Here is a 21,930-nt window from a genome sequence, read left to right on the forward strand (position 1 = left end):
AAATAACTTCCTTTAACTGAAATGTAACTAAATTGATTTTCTCCCAGATCCACCTTCAAAAGAAAGTTAAAAGATGATTAGCAATAAAACAAGTTGACAGTAATATACTTAAAACAAATTAAAAATCGAGAGTTCCTGAATATATCCTGAATTGAAGCGAATGGCTGTTAATGTTCAGAATGACAACGCCAAGGGTCTTCCAACATCTGAAGCCAAATAAAAAAAGTTAACTCTCATAAAATACTTTGCAAAGTTTTAAAATATATACATCTTTTCCCAAGAAAGTAATTTGTTTTTTAAAAAATTCATCTCACAACTTTCCAATTAGTTTTTTCTGTATACCTTTTAACAAACAGTAAAGTTATCAGTGCTTTCCTCCCTATGAAAACGGTAAGCTAATTATGGAAGTCAATTGACTAGTTCTGACTAGAAGTAAACAGAAAAAAAAAAAATGACATCTTTTAAACAGCTCAAGTGATCCATAGACAGAGAGCATGAGTGTTTAACACTTGGGGACTAACACACAGAACCACTTTCTGGGGTTCCCAGGAAGCTTCCCTCTACCCACCTCTGCCCACTGAGCTCCTCAGCTCTGAGTTCACTCAAAAAGAAAGTGGAAACACATTTTTCCAATAGAAACACTATTACAAGTGTTGGCTAGATGTGAGTGAAATGGTATTATTATTAGAAGTAGAATCTGGGTTTCGTTACAAATGATTGGGTTCTTACAGTTGATCTGACAGTGCTCAAACTGGGAATTATGTGTACATATTTTCAGCCTCCACAATTATCTTCATATTCCAAATTTTAAATATCACAAGAAAGGCAGAGAGCAAAATTTTCAGCACTAGCATTTTGGAAGTGGAAACTACTGGGGCGGAGTTAGATCATCATAGACTTGCTACTTCTAGGATAGCTTTAGAAATTAAGTAATTTGTAGCTGCCTAAGAAACAACTGCAGAGGTACAATACAGCCAGCTGCAGAGCTGTAACAAAGCATGACAGCATTTTTTAAGCATTCTCTGCAGAGCTGTAACAAAGTATGAGAGCATTTTTTAAGCATTCTCACGGCTGTACTGCATTGTTTTTTAACCAAACGCGAGGAGTGTAAATGAAAACTAAAAATGTTGCCCAGAATCTAAATAACACAAGGACTACACACTTTTATGATGGAATCAATATGAAAACAGGCAATAGCATCAAAAGCTCTGCTTTTTAAGTGGCTAATTTAGGAGGCACATGCCCCCTTGCCAGCCCCCTCCCCTCATAAACATCATATTGCCACCACTCTGCTTTCAAAACAGAAGAGGGAAACGAAAGAATGGGGGAGCAATTATATAATGAAGTTTAAGGTCAAAAACATCACTGTTAGAACAAACAAAAGATCCCACAGTACTCATAGTTAGGGGAACAGCTTTAAGATGAAAGAAAATAAACAGGTGTAATCAGAGGGAAAAACATTTTCCAACGACAATGTCATGGTAAACTGAAACTGCTTCTTGGGCTAAACTAACAGACATTAGTTAGCTGCATCTGGAATAGCATGAGCATACTACGATTTCTTTATGAAAAGAAAGTGTGAGTGCACATTAAATAGAGGTTAAATAAGAGGCTGACAATACAGACCAGTGTGAATATACTCTTTAAAAAACCTAAAAAGTAGTACCATTTCCAATTCAGAAGAAAACACTATTTATACATGAAGTAGTGCAGCCTCCCCAAGTTACATAACCGAAAAGAAATGTTCTTCTCTCTCTCTTTATTTAATTTAAATTGTAGAGACAAGGTTTCACCATGTTGTCCAGGCCAGTCTCCAACTTCTGAGCTCAAGTGATGCGCCTGTCTCAGCCTCCCAAACTGCTGGGATTATAAGCATAAGCTGCAGCGCCCAGCCTGAAAAATACATCTCAAAAGAAGACATTTATGCAGCCGACAGACACATGAAGAAATGCTCATCATCACTGGCCATCAGAGAAATGCAAATCAAAACCACAATGAGATACCATCTCACACCAGTTAGAATGGCAATCATTAAAAAGTCAGGAAACAACAGGTGCTGGAGAGGATGTGGAGAAATAGGAACACTTTTACACTGTTGGTGGGACTGTAAACTAGTTCAACCATTGTGGAAGTCAGTGTGGCGATTCCTCAGGGATCTAGAACTAGAAATACCATTTGACCCAGCCATCCCATTACTGGGTATATACCCAAAGGATTATAAATCATGCTGCTATAAAGACACATGCACACGTATGTTTATTGCGGCACTGTTCACAATAGCAAAGACTTGGAACCAACCCAAATGACCATCAATGATAGACTGGATTAAGAAAATGTGGCACATATACACCATGGAATACTATGCAGCCATAAAAAATGATGAGTTCATGTCCTTTGTAGGGACATGGATGAAGCTGGAAACCATCATTCTGAGCAAACTATTGCAAGGACAGAAAACCAAACACCGCATGTTCTCACTCATGGGTGGGAATTGAACAATGAGAACACATGGACACAGGAAGGGGAACATCACACACCGGGGACTGTCGTGGGGTTGGGGGAGTGGGGAGGGACAGCATTAGGAGATATACCTAATGTAAAGGACGAGTTAATGGGTGCAGCACACTAACATGGTGCATGTATACACATGTAACAAACCTGCACGCTGTGCACATGTACCCTAGAACTTAAAGTATAATAAAAAAATGAATTTGAAGTACAGGAAAAATAATTATTTAAAGTGAGGCAATAGATTTCAACCACATCCCAATACAGTGATCCCGAACAGGCAAAAGGAGCCCAGAGTGCCCCCCAGGCTGAGCCTCCAACACACTGCAGCTATTTCTTCCTCAGGGGATCTCTGTGAAGGAGGCAGGAAGGATCCTAGAGTAAGCTCCTCCTAGAAAGGTTTACCTGTTGAGAGTGAAGTTTTGGTTGCGAGTTCAACTTAATTATTGAATTAGTTTGGTGGATTACTCGAATTCTTCCACAGGACAGAAAGTGCGCTCGGCAACTAATAACCCTGAGGTCTAATTCCTAAAGGAGAGGCAGGAGCCCAAGGGCACCTTCCCACACTCTAGTCCTGGAGATGCCCTCTGGGGAAGGTGAGGCAGAGCTGCTTCCCAGGTGAGAAGGGCAGAGCTGGCTCTCAATTTTTTTTTTTTTTTAATAAAGCTAAAAAAGGTCTTAGAAGAGTTTTTATACGAGTCTCTCCATTCTACAAACAAGAGGGTGAGCTACTTGTTCAAAGTCCCACACCTAATTCATGGCAAAGACCCCACCTCCACCTGCCTGCCAGCCCTGGCACGTCCCATTCTCCCTTCCAAGCAGGGCATCCTCATTCAGGAGACCTATTACCCTCTTTGTGGGCATAGATTGAGTGGATTAGTGTATTAAGGCCTGAGATGGAGACTTGACCCTACTACATTGTTGAAAAGGGTCCTTTCCTTTCTACGTTTTGAGAGTTAAAAGGAAAATTAAACCAATATTTTTACTTTGCTTTAGGATTTGTTATTAACAAAACCTCCTAGATTCCCACGCTGATTCTGTACCTGGAAAATTCCCAACAGGGCTCATTTTCATATCAGTGCAATTGCCCAAGCTCAGAGAAAGGTACTTTGCCCCACTTCTCCATCACCAGTCCTAGCTCCAGAGAAATTGAATGTCCTAAATTCACTTCCATCCCCTCCTACCTTTTCTCTTTGTATCTAACCAATGTAAGCCATCTCGCAGTTCTAAAGGATGCTCAGGCTGAAAAGAGCAAAACAAGAAATAACTATGTCTGTGTTTATAATACATATGTTCTCAATTTTAGAGGAATTATGTTACTCATGTTTGCAATGAATATAAAACAATGAAAACAAGAATTTAATCATGTGACAAGGTTCATTAATATTACCTTAAAAGGCTCAAATTTTTAAAAATCTTTTATAAATTATGAATTATAAATCAGCACCATTTTCAAAAGCATCACAGTATTCACACAGCATGTCATTAAACTATTTCCATCAGTAAAAACTAACACTTAAGATTTCAATGCCAATTTTTTTCTAGAATGACAGTATGAGAGTAGTGAATCTCTCGAGTCATGTAGCCCATGAGCACATATTAAGAACACACTGCAAGCTGAAACTCAACCAGCACACTAGCAGATGCACTTGCACTGCACTAAACTTTTCTGTTCCGTGTTCCTCTGCTTCTCATTTGCAGGGAGAAACAACTTTCCTGGAAATTTCTGACCCATCAAAGTGAGACAGAGGGAAAAAAAAACACAAAAAAGCAAATCTTCATACACTGTACTGCCTCAGGCATTTTAACCAGAACTTTCCTGGAAACTTCTGACCCATCAAAGTGAGACAGACAGGGGAAAAAAAAAAAAAAAGCAAACCCTCATACACTGTACCGCCTCAGCCATTTTAACCAGGCAAGGCCCTGCCCTCCCTTTAAAGAAGCTGTCTGGCCTCCTTACTGTTTTCCCTCTTTCTGCCTGCCCTCAAACTCAGGTCCCCACAGGGCTTGCCGTGGCTCCAAGAGCTCCCAGCCCAGCCCCATCCAGTTCTTGTACCTGAACTTTGCCTTCCTTTCCTCAATCCAATCTCTTATTCTCAGTATGTTTTGTCTCTTCTAAGACTAATTATACAAAAGGCCCAGTCACTAAGCAACAGGAATCCAAAGGCTACATTTTCTCCCTTTAAAAAAAAAGAAAAAAGAAAGCACCTTATTTAATTTTGAAATCATGAATGTGCCAAAAACATTAACTCGATTTCTGTCTTCCAGGGGCCCTTCCCCAGGAAACAGAAGCCATGGTGTACGGGAAAGAACAGGAGACAGGCTGAAGGGCAACAGGGACAGCTGCTTAGAAGTCACTCAAGACTGGACTCGGCCTGTTTTTCTTCATTCCTTGGCACACATAACATGCTGAAAGAAAATGCTAATTTGGTCAACATGGCCTATTGGGTTCTTATCCTCTCATTGCCGGGATCCACACCCTGGCCTTCCCTACTAAATCCCCATTAACTTCTTCCCCTCCCCTTTCCTTCCTCCCTGTTGGTCTCCACCTACTTGTTGATTACCCTTCCCCCTCTCTGCTCTAATATTTACTTTTTCATATTGTTTTGAGCAAAATGTCTCAAAAAGCAAAGGCCAGCATCCACTTAAAACAGAGAAGTAGGACAGCCGTCCAGCCACTCGATCATCAGAGAGAAGCGCCTGCACTGTGCACACCTGTGCTCTGCACTTCGCATGTCTCATTTTCTTCTCTTTAACCCTGAAATAAAAGTAATCATTGCCACCATTTTCAGAGGCAGAAAGTGAAACTCAGAGAAACTAAATAATTACACTCAGTGTCCAGCTGCATGTGAACCTGGGTCTGCCCAACTCACGCAATTCCCTTGTATGTGGCCCAAGTGGGGATGCCCTACCCGTGGCGATTGCAAAGCCCCATAGATCGGCCTCAAAGCACAGCACACTACACCAGTACCCCACGCCTCCTAGGAGCCTATGCCACCAACATAGGGATGAGCAACCCACAAACCACCTCCAGACCCTAAATACTATTCCTGCATGGATTCATACTAAGTAAGTTCCAGGTTTAGACCACATTAATAAACCCTGGAGGGTACAAAATTAATACTGAACTCAAGTCAGGGAAAGCAATTTTCTGCATGGACTAATGAAGGTCCCTAAAGCTAATAACTATCAAAATTCAAAGGTAATTTAAAATTCACTTTTTAATTCATAAATATAATAAATGACAAAGAGAACTTTTGAACCATTTTGAAAACGAGGGAAAAGGATCAACACAAGCATAGTCAACTGCAAAAAGAAAAAAACCTGGTCACTTGATGGAAAAAAAAAATCACTTAAAGAATTTATGCCTCTAAGCTTGATTTCATCCTGAAGATATCATTAGTCTGTTTCAGGTAAAAGCATTGTTAGAATATTCTAATTAAGTAGTTCTTTTTTTTTTTTTTTTGTTTTTTTGAGACGGAGTCTCGCTTTTTCAGCCAGGCTGGAGTGCAGTGGCTCAATCTCGGCTCACTGCAAGCTCTGCCTCCCGGGTTCACGCCATTCCCCTGCCTCAGCCTCTCCGAGTAGCTGGGACTACAGGTGCCCGCCACCACACCCAGCTAATTTTTTGTATTTTTAGTAGAGATGGGGTTTCACCGTGGTCTCGATCTCCTGACCTCGCGATCCGCCCGCCTCGGCCTCCCAAAGTGCTGGGATTACAAGTGTGAGCCACCGCGCCTGGCCTTAAGTAGTTCTTATAGCTTCATTCAGCAATCACCTAATGTCTAAAGGCAGAATGACATTCAGTTTGAATACAAATATTCACTTGCGTATAAATACCTTAAAAGATGATTATTTTACTTACTATGCATATATAGTCATACAGTTCACCTCATTCCAAAAATGAAGAGAGAAATCACATGATTGTACCTCTTGTGGTTTATTTGGTAAAACTGTTTCTTGCTGGTAATTTTATATACATAAAGTTCTTGTGTTCCAGCCTATAATGAATATTAAACACGTGATAAAATTACTAGGGTGATAGTTTCAGGAGAATTCTGAAAACACAGTGTCTTTATTTGAGAAGTGTTTTTGGATATGTGGCAATGTTGATTTGCCTATAGCCAAGCAAATATAGATGAAGACTTTAAAATTTGAGAGTAAGAAAGAAAACCATGTATTGTTTCTTAAAGATCTGATACCCATAGAATCTTAATAAAATAAGGTAGACATACTGTCCTTGATAATGCTGACCATACAATGAAACTTGTAAAAAACTGACTTTGTAAAGTAAAACCTATATAATGGTTCAAATTCAGAGAACACAAATTGGGGCCTGAGGTCTGCAGTGCCCAGTTCTTTAATTACCTGAGGCATGTGCAAAAAAAAAAGCAACAATAGATATGTTTGCAAGCTGCCAACACTTTCGACACGTGACATACAACAAGCATATCTGTACCAAAGAGTGAACTTGGAAAGTACCTTTAATGAAAGGTAAAACCTTATTTTCTTTTTTTCTAGAAAGATAAGGGGAGACCCAAGCCAAAATAAATCTAAATAGAAGCTGCTAAAATAAATCTAAACAGAAGTCCCTCTAGATGGGGCCAGGAAGAGAGTAAAGTGGCCCCTGCTCTTTAGGAGAGAAGCCAAGGCAAGGCAAGATAGGGCACACACGCAGAGCCAGGGCACTTATAGGACCCTGTCTGAGTGCACTGCAGTTCATGCTGGAGTCAGCAGAATATTTGCAAAGAATTCATTTCTCGTTTTCAAGTAATTTTCCAGTTTTTGTCTGAAATTGTAAACTCCATTGTCCCAGTTGCCACGTGTGCCAGGGTGGTACTGACTGGTGAGCAGCACAAGCACTCTTCGTTATCCTGAGTGCTGCTTCACATCCCTTCACGATCACGAGGCTGTGGAGACATTTCCTAACTCAGCTGTTTTAAATGTAAGGACACTCCTCACTCCTGTGGTTTTCCCGCTGCCTCGCACTGGCAGGGCCCAGGTGTCCGGTGGCTTTGAGTCTTTACTCTGACCACATCCGGACATCCTTGTATGAAATCATAAATAACCAACTAAAGACAAAACAAAGCATCTAAAAATGTATCAAGTTTTAAAATATACCTGAAATACAAATCATAAAACGTGAAAATTTACAGATTATCCACACTAACATCTATCAGTATTTAGTTAAAAATGTCTTGCTGCAGACAATACGTGGCTTTGGTGAAAATCGCGAATGTCAACATAACTAAACACAATAAAAGGCCTGGAAAATAGGATTTTCTAAGACTCCTTCAGCCCCACTCCTTGTCTTTCCTTTTAGTCCTGCTCCTCTTCTCAGTCTGCCTACCTCTTCTATCACTGGCTTCACTACTTTCTACCACCCAAACTTAAAACCTCTAAGGTAACACTAGATTCCTCAGGAGAGCGAGCGCCTCACCAGGTCCTGCCATGATACCTAGCAGGTGTCTCGAGTTCACCTGTTCCTTTCCAAAGCCAACTCTTCCCCTGGAATACTCTAAGAGCCTCCTCATCTCTGCCCAACCAACAGGAGTAACTTCCAAAAGCCCTGCCTCAGGGAGCCAGGGTGCACCAGTGAAGGATGCCTCCAGGAACTCGCAGTTTAAATTTCTGTGGTTTGGCTGGGCAGGGTGACTGACACCTGTAATTCCAGCACTTCGGGAGGCCGAGACGGGTAGATCACCTGAGGTCAGGAGTTTGAGACCAGCCTGGCCAACATGGTGAAACCCTGTCTCTACTAAAAATACAAAAAATTAGCTAGGTGTGGTGGCAGGCACCTATAATCCCAGCTACTCAGGAGGCCAAGGCAGGAGAATCACTTGAACCCAGGAGGTGGAGGTTACGGTGAGCTGAGATCACGCCACTGCACTCCAGCCTGGGCAACAAGGGCGAAACTCTATCTCGAAAAAAAAAAAAAAAAAAAAAATTTCTGTGGTTCAGCTCCTGTCTGCAAAATGGGTATAAGAAGAGTATTTACCTCAGCTTTTTTGAGGTAAATATTTTTTTAAGCTCCTATGAAGCTTAAATAGATATAATGAATATAAAACACAAAGCACCATGCCTGCACACAGGAAGTCTTCAAAACATGATAGCTATTTTGATTACGATTAAATGTCACTCTTTGGTTTGAAACCTTTAGTGGCTGCTGACTGCCTGTAGAATAAGTCAATTTTCTGACAAGCATGTTATATATTGTAGCGTAAGAAGTACCAGTATCAACTTAAGGCAAAAAATGCACTCGAATCCTAGGTCTCCTCATTAGCTCTGTGAGCCTGGAAATCACTTAACTTCCCTGAGCCTCAGTTTTCACAGCCACCAAATGAGATGACACCACTTTGGGGGAGTTAAAAACTGCTGCGTTCAATAGTGTCCCCCTAAAATCTACATGGAACCTTTGACTGTGACCTTTTTTGGAAACAGGGTCTCTGAATATGTAATTAGTTAAAGTAAGGTCATTCTAGGTTAGGGTGGGCCGTAAGTCTAGGACAACGGGTGTCCTTAAGACACAGAACCAAGGGCTGCTGGCAACCACCAGAAGCTGGAGAGGCAAGGGAGGGGCCTCTCCTACAGCCTCTGAAGGGAGCATGGCACTGCCACACTGTCCTTCCAGACTTCTCGTCTCTAGAACTCTAAGAGAATCCATTTCCATTGTTGTAAGTCACCCAGTTTGTAGGAATTTGTTACAGCAGCCACAGGAAACTAATACAATAGCCGATAATTAATGCCAAAAAAGATTTTTCAGCATCAGCTATTGTATTAATAACATAGTTACTCCATGTTACACACAAGGAAACAGAGGTTAAGAAGTGTGTGGCCCAAGGTTACACAGTGAAGCTGGCAGGAACTCAAACCCATCTGGTTTTAGCCCATGCTAATAACCACACTGCTGTCATACCCACTCCTGCATGGAATTAAGACAATGTATCGCTTCTGAATTTTCTAGTGGAAAAAAAAAGGACATATATAAAATGCTCGCAATACTGCCTATCACGTAGTAAGTACTCAATAAAGAATAGCCACACCCACTCCCCTAACCTGCTTGTCATCCAAGTCAAGGGTCAGCAAACATTTTCTTCAAGGGCCAGACAGTAAGCATTTTAGGCTTTGCAGGTCAAGAGGGAAAATTGAGGTTATTATGTAGGGACTTATAGAACCATTAAACACAGAATCATTTAAAAATACAAAAACCATTCTTAGCTCAAGCACTGTAACAAACAGGTGACTGGGTGAATCTGGCCCGTGGGCTGTAGTCTGCAGATCCCACTCCAGGCCATCTCCAGGCATCTCTATTGGTGACCCAGAGCCTCTAATCTGCAGGCCATTTTGTACTTCTCCCTATCCCTTACCCCACTCTGCAGGCAAGCAGCCCTTTCTGTGTTCTCCTCCCACCCCCATGGACACTGCCCCCGATAGGATGTTATCACATCTTGTCTGAATTACTGAATTACTCTCCATTTCACTTAAGCCCCAACCACGTTCTACACCTGCCATCAGGACCTGTCCATCTTAAGTGCAGGCCTGACCATGTCGGCACCCCATTTGATCTTCCGTGTTTCCCCTATCACCTCCAACAGCAGCTGTAAACCCAGCAGCACATCAAAAGCATGTGAGGAGCTTTTCAAAGAACACCAATGTCTAGGCAGCACAGACATTCCGATTCAGATCCAGGGTGGGGCCCCATTTTCTGCTGTATCCCCTCAGCGGCTGGTTCTGAGAGGTAGCCAAGACTGATCTCATATGGTTCGGCCCAGAATGCCCTTCCCCGACTCTGCTGGCTTGGCGAACTTCCACTTGTTTTCAAAACTTTTCTTAGACTGAGACTGGCAGAAGCCACCTCTGAACCTTCCCATCCACTGCCCATAATTACTTCTCCTTCTGTCCTATTTCACATCATGGTGCATGTCCACGACTGTGTGTCACACAGTACAGTGACAGCTCCTCACTTCAGTTCCCTTCACTGACCTGAGCACTAGGTACCTCGCTTATCAATTACTGTATGCTTATCAAACCTATCCTAAAGCATTTCAACATCAGGAGTGTGCTTTCCACCTACATTCCTCCAAAAGTCACACTGTGACCATGTTTCAAAGGGGAAATTCAAATGCTGCCCACTCAAGCCTCTAACACAAACTGACAATTCCTCTCTATCCCCTGGACTCCCATGCACTGTCTTATTCACAGCACTAAGTTAAATCTACCTTTTATTTCAGTCCTCTGTGCACACATTCTACCTCCCTCATGGAACTGAGTGGGCCTTCCATGAGGGCAAGTACTTACTGCTCTACACATAAGCTCAGTGCTCCGTGTGTATCCAAGTCAAGCAACAAGGTGAATGCATTCTCTGGATCTTGTGCTCTGAATTAAGCAAACGAGACCCCAGTAAAAATGTTCTAACTAAAAACTAATGAGGAAAACGTGCGTGTGTGTGTGTGTGTGTGTATGTGTGTGTATGCATGCGTAAGTTTAAACACCAAGAATCAATATAAAGTGAAATCATGAGGTATACAGTATTAATTCTCTGGCACTTTAAGCATTTTCAAACTTCCTCTCCCCTCTCCAATGAATTATGGAAAGTCATTCCATAAACATATAACTCTAAGACTTTCAAATCACTCACATGTTAATGACTTCATCCATAAAATACATCCGGATTCTATTTTTATTTCCCGTATACTTTTAGACTGTTATCCGTCATCATATAAATGGAAAAACAAAAACATCTTATAAATCTATTTCAAGATCAACCAAGTAGCTACTGAGTGCCTACTTCATTAACTCAACAAGCATTCATTAAGTACTTGCTATGCATGTATAAAACAGTAGTTAACAGCTATACAACACAGGAACATAAAAACATAACCCACACACTAATAACTGAGCACTGCATAGACAATTATTCACAAAAGGACTACAATCCAAAGGGGATACTCCAAGGAAGGGGACTAGACCTGAAGCTAGAAAGTGCTTGTGTTGGGGTAGGGAGACATGGAGCAGAACGCATGAGCCTGATCTACCTAAAAGGAGAAAACTCAAGTCCTAATTGTTGCTCTCCACCCCTGTTCTGACAATTCTTATTGTAGGCCAGGCCAAAATTGCAGAATCACCCTTGATGACTCCTCTTTCTCTCGCATGTCACATCCTTCACAATCCCATCCCTCAAGAAAACCTGTTGATTCTACCTCCAAAATATAGCTGGAGGGGGACCCCCCCGCTCCCTGACCACCACCTCTGTTGTCTCCACTCTGGTCCAGGCCACCAGCATCTCTCACCCGGATTACTGGAGTATTTCCTACTAGCTCCCTGCTTCCAACCACCTTTGACTGCCGCACGCCATTCTATTCTCATCGCTCTGGACTATGTCTGTTAATATGTCCAGTTGGATGTCATACCTTGGCTCAAAAAACTGTAATTGCTTCCATCTGACTCGGGCTTTCATTCCAAGTCCTAACAGTGACCTGCAAAGCCCTGCAAATCTGACTTTCCATGACCTCATCTCCGAGGATCCTCTTAACTTCCACCACCTGGCCTTGCTGTTCCTCAACCTGCCTGGCACATGCCCACCCCAGGGCCTTACTTTAGCTAAACCCTCTGCCTGAAAAGCTCTCCCCCGAGATACCTGCTTGGATGACTCTCCTGACTGCACAGTGATTCAGGTCTGTGCTTAAATCTCACTTTCTCAATGAGACCTACTTTGAGTACTCTTACTAGTACTTCATCCTGCCTCCCATGCCCTCTTTCCCTGCTCTACTTTTTTCTCCTAGCACATACCAAACTCCAACATACATTAAAACTTACCTCCTCTGTTTGTTTTTCACTGAGTGTCTCCACCCTGCTAGACTGCAAGCTCCACAAGGGTGGGGATCTTTGTTTTGGCCACTGATGAAACACTAGCATCTTGAATAGTGCCTGGATGATGATGAGTACATATGTATTTGTTGAATAAAATCTAATTTATCTTTTAGAGGGTCCTATGAATAAATCTAATGATTTTAGCTCCCCTTCCTTCACTGTCCCCTTACCTGCTAAATAACAATTTATTTAGCAGAAGAGGAAAGTCAAATCACAGTGACAGATAAGTCATAAGAAAAGGTACAGAAATGACAAGTGAACTAAAACTCATTCAAATTAAAATTTAATCAAGCTATAAGATCAATATCAGAGGCTGGGCATGGTGGCTCACGCCTGTAATCCCAGCACTTTGGAAGGCCAAGGTGGGTAGATTGCTTGAGGTCAGGAGTTGAAGACCAACCTGGCCAATATGGTGAAACCCCGTCTCTACTAAAAAATATACAAAAGTTAGCCAAGCATGGTGGCACATGCCTGTAATCCCAGTTACTTGGGAGGCTGAGGCAGGAGAATCGTTTGAACTCGCAAGGCAGGGGTTGCAGTGAGCCGAGATCGCATCACTGCACTGCAGCCTAGGTGACAGAGCAAGACTCCATCTTAAAAAAACGGTCATAATTTATCTCTTTGGTAGTCCTATTAATTTGGGTCAGAGAGAAGTCGCTCCAGCTGTCTACCACACCACAGCTTAAGAACATCCAGGAACCCTCACCAGGCAGCAGCAGGCCAGGTATTAATCACTTTTACATTCGAAGTTCCTCGTGAGGTAAGCCTGCAATGCGTGTTTGCTGATCTGAACGTGCATAAATGTTCTTTCACATGAACTGATAAGGGCTTTTCATGCTCCCATATAACAGTCACATAAGCAGACAGAACACTCTTAAAATGAGCCTGAAACAATGTCTAAAAGTTTCCTGGATACTTAAGACCACTCTTATTTTTTAAAAACAGTCAACTAACAAAATGGTGCCTAGGAAATGATGAACCTCACTTTTACAGATGAGGAAACTGAAGCTCAGAAACATTAAGTGATTTGCACCAGAACACAAGTGATCTGGGTTAGAGGGGAGCCAGCAAGAGACAGTTTACATACACTCTTCAATGTGAACAACAACAAACCATTGACTCCAAACAACACCTACATTTATCCCAGTTACCATTACTTCTGGTGTGCAATGCAGGGCAAACTGATTAAAGCAGATATTTAATTGCTAGACTGAAGACTCCTTGAGCTTTTGTACTTTTGCCTGCAATTCGGGTGGCAATAGGTTGCCAGGAGGGATGATAAGATTACTGGAATTGTCCTTCAAAGGAGAGTGCCCTTAATTTTTTTTTTTTTTAAGAGACAAGGTCTCACTGTGTTGCTCTGGCTGGATTTGAACTCTTGGGCTCAAGTGATTCTTCTCCCTCAGTCTCTCAAGTAGCTGGTATTACAGGCATGTGCCACCATGCCTGGTTGTCATCTCCTTTTAAATTCACCCATCTGTTTTTCAAAAATAAACATTTAGTGACTAGCTACTATGAAACATAACATTTAATTCTCATGCTGACCTTGTGAGGAAGTGCCCCCACTTGGCCAAAGATAACTGAGCATTACACAGGTTAAAATAACGTGTCCAAAACTCCTCCACGCTCACACACTGGCCCTCCAGAGCCCATGCTGGTCCCGACAGACCGGCTCCCACTGCGATGAGGCTCTGCACCCATGGCTTCTTGGCTTGGCATGCTGCCCCTTCACTGGCATAGCTCCCTCAGCAGACCCAGCCCAGTCCCATCCCCTTGGTGCAACTCCTGGGGCAGACTGGCCCATCCACCAGGCTCTCAGAATCCTGGCACAAGGAACTGCCGAGGCTGGCTGACCTGTCTCTATAGCTAGTCAAATAACTCACTGAAGACCAGAGGCCTACCCAGCCCTCCTGCAGACACCGGCAGAGCGGCCAGATTCTAGTCTGTGTTGTATGAATGTGGGATAGGATATACGTCTGCCTTCCGGATATAATCTCGTCAAACAGAGCTCAGCATTACTCTGCCACTTTATAATCCTTTAGTTAATGATACGGAGCTTCAAAAATATATGGCAAATTAAATCTAACTTGATATTTAAACTTTGATTTAAAAATACATGGGGCAATACAATAATAGCTTTTTATTTAGCCGGAAGAGAAGGAACATATTAAATAGTTTAAGGGAAGTGTTTGTAAGTGAATCACAGAACTTCTCACTTGTTTGGGTTCTGGCATCATGCTTGGAAGTCCTAAGATGGCCAGACAGGACAACATTTCTGAACAAGGAAACCTCACAGGCTCCCTTAGTTACTGGGAGGAGAGTGGGAGTGCAGGTCCTCTGCCTCCCTTCGGTCCCACTGTGGTCAGTGTGACTCTGAAGGCTATGTGGCTCAAAAAAGAAGTCTGAGAAACCCCTGACGGGGTGGTATGAGCAGTGCCCACACCCAGTTTCATGCCCAAGACTGTCCTTGGGCAGTCACATTTATATTTTAACCAAGGAACTGAGTCATGTATTTCGAAAGCAGCAACGGTCACCTTATTTTCACTAAGAAAACACAAACTGGGGCAAAGGGTAAGCCCCAGACCTGCTCTCTTTTTAGAGACATGAGGTCTTTTTAGAGAACGGCTGGGGGTAAATGCAGGGGAGAGGAGAAATGGGTTCAACTAAAGATGGAGTGAAAACAAAAAGCAAGAACAGCCTCAATTTCTAGCCCAGAGGTTTCAAAAATAAGGATGAATTTGTAAACAGCCCCGACTTCTTAGAGCTTTTCTCTGTATTCCTGGCACCACCCTTTCAGGGCTATTTTTAGCTACAGGAGAATGGGGAGCAGACAGGGAAGGTCTCCGTGTGGCCCAGCCTTACCTTGTGTGCCCTGCTGGGACTCCAGCTATCTTTAATTAACGTCTGAAGGACATCAGGCCAACTCTACTAGTGGTAAAAGGAAGCACAATGGTGAAATTCTACCCAGCAAGACTGATAGGCCCACTACGGGTGTACCATTCCTGAGGTCCTGGGGCTTTTACTGAAAAAAGGCTCCATCTGGAACATTTAGAGAGCAATGAAGTAGAGTCTGTATATTTAAGAGTACAGAAAACAGGACTGCCTATTTACTTCTCTAGTCCTGCCTCCCTGCTTCACACAGCCCAAACCGACAAATCAATTTAACACTATTTTACACCTTTTCTCTAGAAGAAAGACATTTCACTTAAAGGAACTCCCTCTAGCCATTTTTATTTAGTCCAAATTCCTAAACAAGGATGAAACCAGTATTTCTCATCATCTTTTACAGTCTTTCCTTTTTGCAATCGTCCCAAGAGGTAAACCTAAAGCTTTTAAACCTCAACTTGCTGCCACCTAGATTTAGCTTTATTAAATATTAGAGATCGATCATATCTTTGGAAACAAAACTGAATATGCCAAGAAACTAATAATAAAATATATTCCTCAGTACTACCCCAAACTCACCAACATCAATACTATAAAGGTATACTGCAGACAGGCATGATAAAGAGGGAGAAGATAAAATGCTATCACTTAAGAAAAAAAAATCAAGACCACAAGGGTCACATGTCGGTGACAAACGTGCACACTGCCTAGTCAGGGATCAGTGAGCTACCTATGAACAAAGAACTTAAAGGACTCCTGTGAGGTCAAAGCAAAACACAAATAAAATTCCAATAGATTCTGAATTCCATCTAATGTACCGCAGACTACAGCAAACTACCGTCTTTCTTCGCTCAACTCCATTAACCTAAATAGTTAGACTCCATTCGTTGATGGAAAAAAATCAAAATTCCAGAAGTATCTTTTGGCTGAAGGAACTATATCACTTTCTTCACTTTTGCAGAAAGTACATACACTAAAACCATTATTAGTTTAAAGAATGGGTTCAGTATTTAGCATAGTCAGGAAAATTTCAGCCCACCAACATTTAAGAGTATTTGAGTTTTCCACCCTCATTTTGCAGCTGGGTTCTCACCAGGATGGCCTCAGACATCCGTCCCGGAACCAGTGTGTTTTCTGAATGGGACACAATGGCACACTGCAAGAGATGCTCACACTACTGAAATGTCACTCAGGTTGAGTGCTTGGGAAATTCAGCAAAGAAGAATCTAGCAGGACTTGCTTCCCCCTTCTCAGTTTTTATAAATTAAGCCTATATGGGAAGGAGGAGGTGCAATGAGATGACCAAGTAAAAATAAGGCTATCAGGAAAGTACATTAAAATATAATAATTTGCTGGAGAAACTTACGATGGGGTTGATAGTTAAACTGCAGCCAGCAGTTTAACACAGCACTGTCCAATAGAACTTTCACCACTGATGGAAAAGTTCTATCATCTCTGTTGACCAATATTCAGTTCCTTAGTCACATTAGCCATATTTCAAGTGTGTAACAGTTGGGGTTGGGGAGGTGATGGAACTGAGATGCCCTTTACAACCACAAGTCCTGAATACGCTCAGAAAGCTTTTATCCTGGCTTATGATGTTTGTCTCATCTATACTCCTAAAAATGGCCTACACTAGCATCCTTGATAAACACTGGTTATAGGCAAATGCTTTTAGCTTTATGTATCGCACACTGTCACTTTAAATGGTAGTACTTTCTAAAGATGTGTCATCTAGGGACACAGGCTCACTGTACATTACACACCAAGGTTACAGCAGAAACAAACTATATTGAATATCAACTGTTGTTCTTTCCAAAGTTCCTAGAGATTATGTTTAGTGCTCTTGAATCTGTTAAGCCACATAAAATGATACTGGTTTTAATGAAGGAAGTTTTTCAAATCCCAAGTGACTAGAGACAAATCCAGTTCTCTAATTTAAAAAAGATAAACTAGGCCGGGCATGGTGGTTCACGCTTGTAATCCCAGCACTTTGGGAGGCTGAGCTGGGAGGACTGCTTGAGCCCAAGAGTTAGAGACAAGCCTGGGTAACACAGCAAGACACCTGTCTCTACAAAATAAAGAATAAACTATATATTTTTTGTTTTTTTGTTTTGGACACAGGGTCTTGCTCTGTCACCCAAACTGGAGGGCAATGGTTCAATTATGCCTCACTGCAACCTCAAATTAACTCCTAGCCTCAAGCAATCCTCCAGCCTCAGCCTCCCTAGTAGCTAGGACTATAGGTATAAGCCGCCATGCCACGCTAACTTCTTTATTTTTGTAGACACAGGAGTCTTCCTATGTTGCCCAGACTGGTCTTGAACTCCTGGCCTTAAGGCAATCCTCCTGCCTCGACCTCCCAAAATGCTGGGATTACAGGCGTGACCCCGGCCATAACCAGATGGTTTAATAGACTAAGTAGACCATCGCTGTAAACTCAAAATAGATATTAGAACACACACCATACCTTTTCTAATACATAATTTCAAAAGCAGGCCATTTGACAAAGGCTGAGTGCATGGTGTGACTGACAGTGAATGAACTGATGCCAACCTAAAGTAGACAGACAGCAGCGGCCCAGCACACATGTCCAAGTGTCTGTACTTGGTTCCATCCTTTCAACTATTCACCAGTAATTTGCACAAACTCACAGAAATGTGTAAAAGGGCAGCCAGCATAGGTCCAGAATGATGTAACACAATGGAATTTAAATGCGAAGTCCCTCCATGAAAGGCTCACAAAGGCAGTTCCACCAACACCAGTCAAAAAAGTCAAAGATTCATAACAATTTATGTTTTAAAAAAGGCATAGGTAATGTAAATATAGGTTTAATATAGGCCAACAGCAATATGATTGCACAAAAGCGAATTCAATATTAGACTGCATTTAGAAATTGCAAATTGCCAAGAGAGTTACTACTCTCTACTAAAATTAGTACTGATGTCCAGGGTACTCCCTTTCAGCAGCAGCAACAAGACTGAAAACGTTTGATCATTCTCCCAGCAAGCCCCTTCCCCCATAAGAGTCAGAAGACCAGTCACGCATTTGGAAGGGGAAGGAGAGAGGCAGAGAGGAAGGAAGCGAGACTGCTGTCTCCAAATGTCTGAAGGCGGTCCCAGGGAACAGAAAGACAATCAAGTGAGGCAAACTTCAGTTCAATACAAGAAAAGACATGCCAGAGATCAGGGTTGTTCATAAACGGACTGGCCCACCAGAAAGGCAGTGAGCACTTCATCAGTAAAGGCCAGACCCGCTCAGGAAAACAGGGACAGTAGGTTTCCCTCCTCAGGAGTAGGTTTCCCTCTGCCCAGCCGCCCCTACACTGGACTTTCACAGGCAAGACTGCCTCCCTAACTCCCACACCTCCCCATTCTCTCAATCAAGGCATTGTATCAGAACGCATATTAGTGAGAAATGTTAAGACAAGCACTACTGCTACATGTTTTTTTAATTTGCAAATTCCGGTGCTTTAACAAAGGTCAGAGACACTAACAACTATTAATAACTCATGAACTCTGACAGTTGGACAGCTAACTCACTGGGATACCAGCAACGCTACTCTCAGATCCAATACTCAGATTATATTCATTCTATGTAGTTTCCCTATACAATCTTCTTAACGTTCTCAATTTCAGTACATTAATAGATTCCAAACTCAAAATGAGTACGCTTTTCCTGAAATTAGGGTGAGCCTTTTACTTCACTTCGTAAAGGTTGCAGGCAAGAATTCTTTGCAGGAAATTCTTAAACTCAGAGAATTGATCTTAATTCCTCTACCAAAGCAGAGATTGAGAGGTGTGGAAGGGTGAAAGCAGGTTTCTATTTATAGACATCGGTTCTTCTCCATTATTTCCTCACTTTTTGAGACCCACCACTAAGTGACAGTGCAGTGTTCAAACAGATGCCTAACATGGTTTGGGTCCCCTTCTAATTCTACCCTCGTCTCAAGATTACAGATCTGAGCAGCTCATTACTCAACTATTCAAACTCTAAAATGACAGCATTTAATGACAGATTCAAAGGTACTCTTTGAATCTTCGAGAAAGAGTACTCATTCCCTACTGGGAGATACTCGAGGAGGAAGCTGCCTGTCGCGCAATCCAACTTACACTCTAGGGAAAAGACCCAGGCGTCCACGTCTCTGCTCGCTTCCTCACCTGTAGAATATGAGTCTGAAACCCACAGTGGTACTGCTGTCAAAGTCACCCCTTTCAGCCTGCACAATACACTCCATATCACCTGCTCTAAGGGCCAAGCTTTACCTTTCTGAACGTGGATGATGTCCGGGAAGTTGGCCAGATGCCCCTGATACAGCGCTAATAGGTCCATGACGGGATCCAGGTCCTGCCTGGGCTGCTCCGCGAAGAGCTCGCCGATGGCGTCATAGGCATCTCCGGTGAAGGCGATAGCCTGGTTCAGGCCCACCGAGAAGGCCTGCTGGTCCAGCTCAAAGGCCTGGCTGAGGCCGCGGAAGGACTGGCCCACCTTCTGATACTCCTTTTTGAAGCCGGTCACCTGCTTGCGCGCGAACTCGTTGGCCGTGTGGTTGAGCTGCAGCGCGCTGTCGTCCATCTTCTTGGTGAAGCACTTGAAGCCGTCGATCTTGCTCTCCACCTCCTGCAGGTCAAGGGCAGCGGCGGGGGGCGTGCTAAGGGTCAGGAAGAAGTTGGCGCCCACCATCTCGTCCTTCTCGGCCTTCCTCTTGCCTTGCTTCCAGGCTTTCTCGTCGGTGCTGCTGGGGCACGTCAGGAAGTGCTGGAAGACATCGCACTGCGCCAGCACCGGGTGGCTGGCCATGTGGTTCATCCACCAGATCAGGCCCTTCCTGCGCTTAGAGATGAAGTCCTCCTCGAAGCGCCCGGTGGCCTGCTTCTCGGGCAGGTGGGGCACGGAGATGACCGGGAACTTCTCCGCCAGGCGCGCGTACAGCCAGTCGAAGTGCTTGTAGCGCCGATGCACCGGCACCTGCGTGTGCGTGGGCACCAGCTTGTAGGAGATGTAGCTCTTCATGCCCTTGAACTTGGTCTGTTTGGTGGGGTCGTCGATGGTGCACTGGAACGGGTAGGGGTTCTCCTGCCACTCGGGGCCGTAGGGCCCCAGCACCACGCACAGCTTGTCCCCGTCCTTCACGAAGCCTGACGCCTCCCCCAGCACGAAGGCCTCCCCGCCGGACTTGACGAAGGTGGAGAAGCGGTTGAGGTTGCGGCTCACGGTGGCCGAGCTCTTGGCCCCCGACGGGTGGTGCTGCGGGGGGGCCGAGCCGCCGCGGGAGCCCAGGGACAGGTCGGAGCGCGTGGACAGGCGGTAGCGGCCGGCTGCTCCCACACCCGCCGAAGACGAGCCGTCTAGGTCCGGGTATGCTCCGCTGCCCAGAGCGCCCGGCTCGTCCGCCACCGTGGAGCTGTCGTCCCACTCGTCGTCCCAGTCATCATCGCTGCCTTGGCTGGCCTGGTAGCCGCCGTAGAGCTGCTGAGGCGACGGCTGCAGGGCGCCCCCGCCGTACGGGAAGCCCGCGCCGGGCGGCTGGAAGGTGCTGGGAGGCGGCGCCTGCTGTGGCTGCAGCAGCGGCTGGAAGGCGTCAGGCGGCGGCTTGAAGGAGGCGGGGGGCGCGACGGGCAGGGGCTCGAAGCCCCCGGGGGGCACATTGGCGTAGCGGGCCGGGGCGCCCGGGCCGCCGTCTCCCGCCGGGCCAGGTTCGGGGGCGCGGATCACCTGCACATAGGAGGCCGGGAAGAGGCCGCGGTCGCCGCGGCTGTTGACCCCCTCGAGCCAGCCCTCGATGTCCTGCTCGCTGCACAGGCTCAGCACCTCGTGCTCCCGCAGCGAGATCTCGCCTGGGTTCTCCGACCTAAAGTCGTACAGCGCCCGGGCGCGCAGCGCCATGGTCCTGGCGCCCCGACTGGCGGTCCCGATTCCCGGCGTCCCGAGCCGAGGCCCACCTGAGGGGCCCGCGGTGCTGCTCGAGCCCTGGCGCGCGGACTGGAGCCCCGAAGGCGGCAAACCCACGCTGCCCGGACCCGCCGGTCGCGCCCTCCGCGCGGCTCCGCTCGCAGCGCCTCCACTTTGCAGCGCCGACTGCCGCGCTGGGCCGCCGCAGCCGCCGCCGGTCGGGGGCGGGGCCCGCGGCCTCCCACCTCTCCAGCTGCGCTAATCCACGGCCGAGAGCCCCTTGCCAGGCGAGAGCAAGCGATGGCCGAGCCGCCGAGTCCACCGCCCGCCTCGGCTTTGCGGCGGCCACTGCCCCCTCGTGGCCGGTGCCGCGAAGCCGGGCGCCGTAGCGAGCGCGGCAGAAGGAGGTTTCCACTCCGAAGTGAATTATCTGAGATTTCTTTAGGCTTTTAAGTTAAACATTCTCTAGAAAGTAAGTTAGCACTTGCATGCCTGATAAACGTTCCCACTCTGAGCGCTCAGTGAATGCTCCTAGAATGGCTTAACCCACTCATGTAATAAAGCATTTTGCAATGCGAATTAGTGATTGCACTAAGAAAACAGGATGCCTCTGCCGAGGAGCTGTTCACCTACAGAGCAGGCTCCCTTCCCTCTTCTGCTCAAGGAGAGGAGATTGGCAAGAACGAAGTAAGGGCCAGGGAAGGTGCTGTGATTGACAAAATTAGAAGCAAAGGATCATGTAGAGAGGGAGGAGCTGGAAAGTTTCCAGTACAA

General features: G+C 44.8%; 1 protein-coding gene across 5 annotated transcripts in view; it reads right to left on the minus strand.

Annotated features, from left to right (window-relative positions):
* SNX18 (sorting nexin 18) overlaps positions 1 to 21,385 on the minus strand; it is a 284,676-nt gene extending 263,291 nt beyond the window's left edge. For 4 of the 5 annotated variants that reach the window (XR_008652392.2, XM_063622651.1, XM_055252075.2 and 1 more), the window contains exon 1: positions 19,530 to 21,371. Coding sequence is in view for 4 of the 5 variants with exons in the window: in XM_063622651.1 (XP_063478721.1) it covers positions 19,530 to 21,150 (1,621 nt within the window). In the remaining variant the exon portion in view is untranslated. Of the gene's footprint in view, positions 1 to 19,529 lie in introns of all 5 variants that reach the window. The other variant, XM_055252077.2, reaches the window with a different exon arrangement.
* Positions 21,386 to 21,930: the final 545 nt, after the last annotated feature.

The sequence above is a fragment of the Symphalangus syndactylus genome, chromosome 18, assembly GCF_028878055.3.
Source record: "Symphalangus syndactylus isolate Jambi chromosome 18, NHGRI_mSymSyn1-v2.1_pri, whole genome shotgun sequence".
Classification (NCBI taxonomy): Eukaryota; Metazoa; Chordata; class Mammalia; order Primates; family Hylobatidae; genus Symphalangus; species Symphalangus syndactylus.